Source organism: Toxotes jaculatrix, chromosome 20, assembly GCF_017976425.1.
Source record: "Toxotes jaculatrix isolate fToxJac2 chromosome 20, fToxJac2.pri, whole genome shotgun sequence".
NCBI classification, from domain to species: Eukaryota; Metazoa; Chordata; class Actinopteri; family Toxotidae; genus Toxotes; species Toxotes jaculatrix.
In genome coordinates this window covers 16,342,547-16,352,280 of record NC_054413.1, presented here as the reverse complement: position 1 = coordinate 16,352,280, position 9,734 = coordinate 16,342,547, and the positions used below count along the sequence as shown (strand labels likewise).

The window sequence follows — 9,734 nt, the reverse complement described above, 5'->3', positions numbered from 1 at the left end:
TGGACAACCGCTAAAACAAGTTTACAAAGCTCTTAAAATAATCACGTGACAATTTAATGATTTCTAATTTAAAATTACTGATGAATTTAGCCTTATTTATTTTTAATTTGATTTATGCTAATACTGAAAACAGATGCTTATGCGATGTAAACCACCAATCATACGCACTTGTTGACTTCCTGGTGGCTAAACGAATAAATAAAGACAAAAAAAAATTGTAGTGAAACTTTGTTTCTTTATTCACACCATTTTCTACTCCATCTATGTTAGAAGTTAACATAAGTGTCAATCCTCTAGTTCCTATGCTGATCTCTCATTCATCTGTACACACTATATAAAAAAAAGTCAAGATTATAATATGTTTAGAAATCCAAGAGGGTTGTGAGGTGAGGAGGGTTTTCGACAGTTGTTGAGGGGTTTTCGCTGCAGGAGTGTCACAGTCCTTCCCCTCACTTCCAGCCTCCTCCGCCTCCACTTTGACTCCGTTTTTCTTTCTTTCTTTTTTTTTTTCTTTTTTTTTCTCGTTAAACAAAAGAATATATTGAACAAGGCATTTGTACCAGAGCTCAGAAGGGGGCTTGGACACTTGTAAAGCGCTTTGACTGTATAGCTCACGCAGAACACAACCAACAGGTCATATACAGAGCATGGTAGAAGAGGAATAGTATACTGCTTGGGCACAACACAAACACAATACAATGCCATTTGACAAAAAAAAAGTACCAATGAAAAGAAAAGAAAAAAACAAATTATTTTCTTCTCAACTTTTTTTTTTTTAAGCATTTCATAGAAACAAAAGAGAAAGATAAATTGCAATTGGAGTAAACAAATCAAGAATATACGTATATACAGTGAGGTAAAACACATTGGTCTTTAAAAGGAGGTATTTTCTTTTTGATTAAGTGACCATTTTAATATGTTAATTATTCTTTTTTTTTTTTTTTTAAGATCTTCTCAGCTTTTGGATGACACCTATAAAGCAGGTAATGCAGACATCGATGCAGACACACAATCACATGCAGTCTTGTCATTCGAGGTGAAAAGTAAAAGAAGTCTTGTCAAACTTAGGCACCAAATAAAACATGATAAAGCTTTCTGCTACCCTTGATGCCACAAAGGCCTCACTGCAGCATCGCACCGGAGAGGAAAACTGTTTGTAGCCGAGCAAAGGCCGAGCCCTTTAGTGACCCAAACCACTCTTCACGTCAACCTTTTTAGCGCCTCCCCTGGCTTTTGACCACTGCAGTTGCTTCAGCCCGAGACAATTATACAACAGAGGGCAACCATGAAGGGAGTATGATTTAATCCTTTGACCCTAACACGGACCTCATCACAGTGTGTGGGTTATGCTAGCATAGATAGGTCATTCAACCTGTGTGATCCAGTGGGACTGAGTGGGCAGACATGATTGGCCCGGACTTTGCATAACAAGAGAAAGAGACAAAGATATAGAAACAGACCCGTGCGGCGGATATTTGCATGCTGTCACGACCTTTGGGCTGAGTTATGCAGGTTGTGCTCGGATTGGTTGTCGACTCTGAGAGGGCTGATACATTCACAGCTGTGGGAATTTCTCAGTGCGTGGTTTGAAGCCGTAGAGCTGCTGGCATAGTTTATTATGTTACCTCCCCCGTTTTGGCCCCTCCATCAATGCACACGGAGCAGAAAAGAAAAAAAAAAAATAAAATGCTTGTTTTGTACCTTTCTTGGCTAAAAAAAACAAACAAAAACAAAACATGTAGCATCAAAAGGCTGCATATTTGACCCGATCCAACAAACAACATCTCACTGTATGGGTTTGAGTCACTAAACCGCTCAGCTACATTGCTGCTCCCATTCTCAACCTTCATCTATGTTGACCAGTGGACCGAGGTTTGAAACTGCATGGTGGTTGCACATCAGCAGTGTACAGTGACCCCCCCCTCACCCCTTTAATCTGAGCTACGGAGAAGAAAGGCAAGGTAAGATTCTCAAAGATAGGAGGTACAGCGGGTTTTCTTTGTAAATTTTTTTTTTTTGTTGTTTTTTTGTAAATGGTTCAGAGATTGAAATACTGAAGCAAAAAACTGTTTTCCAAACCCAAATAAACCCACAAATTAAAGAAACAAAGATTTACAGGTTCAATCGCAATGAGTTCCAGACAAAAGGCGGAACGGCCTACGGTATGGCCCCTTCTATAAAACCCTAAGGTCGACGTATGCTCGAAACAAAACAGTTTGTATAATATGTTGTATAAAAGTGTTTGTACAGCAGATTCAAGCCTGCTTTCTAACTTTCGGACAGTCTCTCCACAAAGACATTCACGGTGTTAATCAGATTGGTGGTTTCGGAACACTGGAAAAGTGTAGGGGGTCTGACACCCAACAAGGAAACTGGACCATCCATCGATTTTCCAAATTAAAGTGTTTCCAGGTGTTGGGGAGTACTACCACATGTATGAGAACAGTAGTATAAAGGCTTTTGTTTCCAGAGGGAGCTGTGTGAAGTCTGATGAATGTCAGCGCTGACCACTGTAGTCCACTCCTCATCTTTGCTTGAGGGTGGGTGGCTCGAGGCTACATTAGCCGCTACTAGCAAAACACACCCGAACCTCTGATCAAACAGCTGTTGGTCGAGTTGCACTGTGGACACTGTAGGCACCAGGTTTTGACAAGGACAAAATTGTGTGGAGTTAAAAAGATGTGATCTGCTGCATCGATTCAGAATTATTATATATTTTTTTCGTTTTTACTGTCCATTGCGTCAGCGTCTGACAAAGTTACGATGCTAATACTAAAACTGACGGACTTCTCTCAATATGCATCGGTGTGATTCAAAACAAGTGCTTTTTGGAGCTTGTCTGGGCTGCGTCTGATTTCTGTAACTTCCCAAAACCGACAAGCTGACAAGTACTCGCGCTTCAGTGGAGGTGATGAAGGCTGAAGTTCTCTTTCATCGCTCTTCACACGACTAAGTCCGTCACTTGTCTCGTGTAGAGCTCAGGGCGACGCCATGAACGCCTCGGAGAGAGCATCATGCAAACTAGTCTGTTTCAAGCATACCTCCGGCCTTCAGGTCTGAGTTTAAAGAAATAAAGAAGTAAAAGTAGGCAGGGATGGAACGTGAGGTGGTTCGGCCATTTTTTTTGGAGCTTGTGAAGCGAGTGAACCGGCTGCAGTGAAGCGTGGCCCTTGTAGCTAGGAGATATCTGTTATGTCAATTAGAGGACATGGAATGACAAGAGAGAAAGGCAAGATAGAGTCAAGGAAAGAAAGACTGCTGTATAAAGACCACAAGAGAAAAAACAGTTGGGTGCAAACATCTTTTTACAGTTAAGTCATCTTGGGTTTTTGAAAAGAAAAAGTACAAGGCTGCTGGTGACTTTAAGACAGAATGAAGGTTGTCCTAGTAGAGGCATACCAGAGGTGCTGTTGAGTTGAGCTTTTGTTGTTGCTAATGTCCCAGAGAATGACATTGCTAATGGAATACACATACTGTACAGTCTCAATCCCACCCAAAGGTCCCAGCAGGGCTAGCCAGGGCTTACTTAAAGGGATACTCTGAGATTTGAAATTTAGAGTTTCCAGTACCACCACCAGTCCCCCACCCTGCCCCCCCAAACCCTCATGGCTTAGAAAGATGAATCCTTGGCCCTGGTTTTCCCTGGCAAGGCCCAGTTGGCCCACTAGTTTAACACATTTAATTCAGCATAGTCTGTCACCCCATTTTCTTTTTTTTTTTTTTTTTAAATCTAATATAGCAGCGATATCCACTTAACTTTCTTCAAATATTAGGATAGCTTTCTTCTGTTGTTTACTCCACAAGATATTTACAAAGCTTAAAATGTCACTTTCCCCCACTGCTGACCATTTCTACATATTTAAGAATACTTCATTCACGAGAACAGCTCTGAACAGTGGAAATACACAGGTGGGAACATCACACCTTAACTGCTTTTTTTCAAAATTAGTTTTTTTTTCCCTCAATTATTTTCAAAGAGCGATAAGCTAATTGCTAAGTAAAGCCCGTAGCAACTGATAAAATAATTTTCACAAACATGGACATGTCACATTAGAAATGTTTTGTTCATTTTCAGTCAACTAGATATTGAGATTTAGTCTTTCTTTTTTTGTCTTTTAGAAATGAAACAGCATTTATAATGAGCAGTTCATTTCAATCTAAATCTCCACTCAAGTCGCTCTTCCTGCCTTACACCACACAGCCTGAAACAGCCGATAAAATACTTTTAAGACTTTTCATCTGTGACGTGACAGGTATCGTCGCTTCAGGCTCATTACTGTGCTGAGCTTAGCTTTTCCTTGTGGGTCAAAGTCTTAAAAAAAACAAAAAAAAAAAAAAAAAACAACTTGGCACACATTTTGAATCGACATAATGATCCATTCCACGAGCTGGAGGACTGAACTTTATCCGATGAAGGACACTGTGGGATGCATTTGAAAGCTCTCCAACAAAAAAGTAAGTGGAGTTGAGTGGAGATTGTTTTATCAATTGCCGTTTCTGAAGTCAGCAGTCAAGTTCGATTTTTTTTTTTCTTTTAAATTTGACTTGGAGTGGGTTTGTTTTATTTAAGTGTTGCTGTAATGGGTTTAAAAAAAAAACAAAAAAACAGCCTACTTCAGCTAGAACTGATTTTCGGGGCTTCCTCTGACTGATAGTCAATGTCTGCCATTACATTATCCTACAATTAACCCTTGTGTGGTGTTCATATTTTTGTTATTCAGCCAGTGTTCCTGCCTTCTCTGCCTACTCAACAGATGTTTACTTCATTCCAATTACTAGCCGTTTGTTTAATTTTTCTTTAGTGGGTCCCACAGACCCAAACACCATACAAGGGTTAAGTGCTCTCAGGTTTTATTGCATTTTTTAAGAGGTGGAGTTTTTTTATATCGACAAATTGTGACGTTCTCCATCTGTAATTACATTATCAGTTGCTATAAGGCCATCGACTATGGGTTTCATGTAGAAAATTTACTTTTTACTGAACCAATCACCACCTAAAAAGAATTTGATGTCTTTGCCGTCCCACCCCCTCCTCTAAACTTGGACCTGTAGTAGAGGCAAATATCTCTATAAATGCATTTCCAACAGCGTGGGCAACACAAGTGGAGAGAACAAGCTACTCCGAATTGGCACAGCGGGTTTCAACCATTGGTCCATGGAGGCTGCAGCTTTCCGTTCTACAGCAACTGATTGCACTGATCTGCACTTTGACCCAAAGGGGAAGAACTCATCAGTGAAATGAGACGCCGCAGTGGGTGGAGGGGTGGACTCCTGCACTTCCACGAATGGTGGCCGATAACAACTCTTCAAAAACGCTTCAGCAAATCTTCCGAGAGGGACTGCCTACCAAATGACAATGCGCTGGATTGGCGTCAGAGCAATATTGGCACAGAATGATCAGATTCAGGCAATCTGAGGATACTTACATCCAACGGCAGCTCTCACCTCGACTCGGAAGGCGAGGTGGACAACTAAGTAGCAGCACATCAATACATTACGTATTCACTATGTAAAGAAAACAATGGAGACAGACGGGCTCGCTGACATCCAAATTGCCACACAGGTAAACCCTGCAGTGGTTCAGAAGTGCACTTATTGCTGAACAATCAAGAGACTGTGGGATTTCTTTGAGTACAACACTGTCTGGCAGATCTAATTTACTGGATGTGTTAATTATTGACCGTTTTATACTTTGTGTATTTAAACTGTATCTAATTATGTGTATAATTTTGACCTGTGAACTAAGAGACAAGTGCTTTTGATGGAACTTAGACACAAGCAGATCTGTAACATAAGATAGAATGGGTTTAGATGTATGGCAATTTTGGCAACAGGACAAACACTTGACTGAAACAAACTGTTAAATCAGGTGCTACATATATATTTTTTTGTCTTTTAGATAGAATCATGACACTACGTTTATCATAGTAATCAATTATATATATATATATTTAAATATATATATATATTTGTGTATTTATCTTTAAAAAGAAAAAAAAAAAACAAGGAAAAAAAAAAATAAGAGCAGATCCTGACTCTTATGCGTTGGTCCCTTAAGGCTTGCTAAGCTGAAATGACAAAATTGTCCGCTTTACGCATATTTTTTTTTTTTTTCATCTTTTGTTTTTCGTAAATGTACATTCTAGTAGAAAAAGACCTTGCCACAAAAAAAAAAAGAAAAGATGATAAACAACCTGGAAAACCTATGGCTTAGTAAATATCCATTTGCTATATTTAAATGAATGTACCTCACTGTTTTTTTTTTTTTTGTTGATTATCCTACAGAGAAGAAAACACTTGAAAAGGTTGATTCGCGCTCCCGCGCTGTCAACGGCGCAAACACATGAGAGACCAAAAAAAAATCAGAAATCCAAGAGTTTACATTTATAGGGCAACATCAGTAATGCTTACAAGTCTTTGGGTCTCTTTTTTGAAAGCCGCCGTAAGCTTTTGTGGCGAAGTTTTTCAAACTAAACACAGTTTGAGGTGCTGGAGCTCGGTTTCCAGACTCAGTCCGCTGAGGAGAAGCTGTACAATGAGTTGTTGCTGAGGTGGTCGGGTGTTCGGGTGTCGGGGGGGAGGGTGGCTCTTGACGAAATGGCACCAGGGAGTCGGCTGGGTTGTGGGTGCTGTGATGTGCAGTGTGTGTCCCTCCTTGCTTTCCATCCCTACGTCTTGGGTGTGCATAGTACGAGCTTGCTGTATGCTCGGCAGGGCTCCCGCGGGCCTCCTCTGACACACACACGCACGGAGCTGCATGCACACGAGAACAAACACACTCCACAGCAGCCGACATGAGAGGAGTTGGGTTTTTAAAGCACTGGCACTTTCCGGTAACAGCTGGCTTGGAAGGCATGGTGGCAGCTGATTGTTGTTGTTGTTGTTGTTGTTGTTGTTGTTGTAGTTGTTGTTGTTCTTGCTGTTTGTGGTTTTAGCAGAGCAGAGTATAGAAAATAGACACATTTATCTACTGTATATTGCATATGTTGCAGCATGTTCGCCAAAAATGAATGAGGTCATCATGTCCAGTTTAGTTTTGCAAAAAAGATCCCCTGCCACCAAAAAGAAAAAAAAAAAAAAAAAAAAAAAAACACAATAAATTAAACTGACCTGTCCGACTCCCTGACAATATGACAGGAGACGGGGAAATACAACAGTAAAAAAAATGAAAAACAGGTGCAAAATTGTTGCAGAGATGAGAGATTCTGCTCACAACTCAACTAGATGAAGCCAACGCTTGTGTGAACCCTACAGGGCGGCTTACAGACTGTCCCATGACCCCCCCAGGTCCTCGCTTTCCGTCCCCAGTGCTACTATAAAATGACTCAAGAGTGGGGCTGCGAGCCACTTCACGTCAGAAACGGTTTTCTTGGTTGAATAATCTTTAGCGTCTGAAATAATATTAATCACCGGCTGAGTCACTGTTAGCTCAGCAATTAAGAGGAATGCGTGTCAAGTAGCTGCTCGTTCTGCTGCCCCCTTTTCTAGCAGCGCAATGACGGCCAGTACAAACATAACTGCTTAAGATGAATGGAAAGAAAACATCTGTATATTTCAAAAGCTTAAAGCACAAAAAAAATGTGCAGTGGACCTCATCAAAATGGAAAATATTTTTCCAAAGAAAAACTCCTCTTTGTCATTTCTTTGGGTTAAAATTTACAGACAAAGTGGACAATTATCCATTCTCTAATATTTAAGAAATTCCACAGCAGTTGATATTAAACTGCTACTCATTAATAACGACTGGGCAGATTTGATGGGCTATTTGAATTTTGAATAAGTCACGATTAACTGATTATTCAAAACATGTAACTGAGCGACTTGCAGCCCCACTGAGGAGCAGCTTAACCCTCTGTAGTAAAGAATGAAATGCTAATATACAAATGAGCAGGTGATAAGGAAGATGTGAGGAGATGAGAGCGAAGCTCCGGCATCTCAGAGGCCTCCCAGGTGATTCCCAGCTACCTGTCTGGCCTTTATTTTACCCGATGAGGTCTGAGCTCTTATTGGTTGGGTGTGTGATGAGCGGTGGAGGCGGGAGTTGAAAATGGACACCAGTTGCCTCTATGGGTCTTTGAGAGACTTCATGTGATGAACATAGTGAATTGACATGGAGGATAATGAGCGGGGTCCTTTTATATGTCTCTCTTTATCCCCCTTCGGAAACAACCACCCCTCATCAGATCCGTCCATCCATTTCTCCATCAATCCAGCCATTCATGTGTGTATGTCAAGCCCAGTGCAACATACATACATACATAGATGGTTCCTGAGTTTCAGGTGCAGGATTCATCAGTTTGTCAATGAATGAAATGGGATAGGGAAAAAAGAGCTCAAGGGGAAAAATATTCTTCATTTCCCTCCAAACCAAAGGGGAGGAACAACTGATGAATAATGATGAAGATAATAATGCTGTAATGCTAACGATATGGATGCCAGTCAGGTGTGTGTGAGAAAGAGAGAGAGAGAGAGAGAGAGAGAGAGAGAGAGAGAGAGAGAGAGAGAGAGAGAGAGAGTGTGTGTGTGTGTGTGTGTGTATATGTGTGTGTGTTTGGTAGTTTGTCTACATCTTGATTCCCTCCTGTTGGCTGAGTTGAGACAGGGTTTTCTTGATTCGGAGCGCGGTGAGTCGGGCAGCACCGTTGGCATACCAACACTCCCTCATTATCTTTGCCATCACCCGCAAGGCCTGCAGGGGAGAGAGAAGACAAAAGTTAACATGACAACATCATGCTTGAACAGTCCGATGTCTTGGGAAATACACTCACAGATGCTGTTGAACGTTGATTTTTTTTTTTGAGTGATGATGCAGAGAAAATATCTGTGAAAGTGTAAGAGGCTAAATTTTGATAAAAAATGCTAAAACAAACAAACAAACAAACAAACAAACAAACAAACAAACAAACAAACAAACAAACAAACAAAACAATGCAGAGCTTTCAGGTGGCAAATTTGTCATAATGTGACAAAACTTTGGTCGTGTCTCCATGACACAAACCAACCATCCACTGGTGAAGACCGTGAGAAGTGGTTGAAAGCTCTTTAGAGTCAGTAGCTGGAACTAAGTGGACTTAACTGGTTAAGGTGACGAAAAGGCCAAACTGCTCATGATCCAAAAACATAGTGGCTCATCTGTGAAGCACGGTGGAGGTGGCCTCATGATTGAAAGGACTCCCTAATCTTTATTGATAATGTTATTGGTGACGTTAGCAGCAGAATGAATTCAGGAGTTTGCAGAGATATTTTATCTGCCAAATTACAAAGAAACGCATCCAAAGTAACTGTGAGGAACTTCATCATGTATATAATATAATATAATATAATATAATATAATATAATATAATATAATATAATATAATATAATATAATATAATACCTTAAGCTTGGAACAGCAAATGTGCCTTTTCTACTCCTGTGCTAATGTTATATAAACATTTATATTTGACTTTCTTTTTTTTTTATTTGGGAATATGGCTGAGCCTTTTTCAACTTTTCTTTTTCCCAAAAGAAAATCTTTACTTCTCTCTCACTGAAGTGGCAACTCATAACTACACATAGCAAACAGGCTTTGAAATAGGGCTGAAGCTGTCAGAGTTTACACTAATTTCTTCATGTCTCCCTTGGCGGGTCTGTAAACAGCATCTGGTATGTATGAGTCAACATGTCTGTCTGTGTGTGTGTGTGTGTGTGTGTCTCAGTTTCTCTCAGTCTCTCGCAGTGTCTGTCTGGTGAGA

General features: G+C 40.4%; 1 protein-coding gene across 2 annotated transcripts in view; it reads right to left on the bottom strand.

Annotated features, from left to right (window-relative positions):
- Positions 1 to 487: 487 nt before the first annotated feature.
- tgfbr1b (transforming growth factor, beta receptor 1 b) overlaps positions 488 to 9,734 on the bottom strand; it is a 66,758-nt gene continuing 57,511 nt past the window's right edge. The window contains exons 9-10 of one of the 2 annotated variants that reach the window (XR_005896512.1): positions 2,948 to 8,689; positions 488 to 2,891 (exon numbers count right to left, since the gene is read on the bottom strand). Coding sequence is in view for 1 of the 2 variants with exons in the window: in XM_041065264.1 (XP_040921198.1) it covers positions 8,564 to 8,689 (126 nt within the window). In the remaining variant the exon portion in view is untranslated. Of the gene's footprint in view, positions 8,690 to 9,734 lie in introns of both variants that reach the window. The other variant, XM_041065264.1, reaches the window with a different exon arrangement.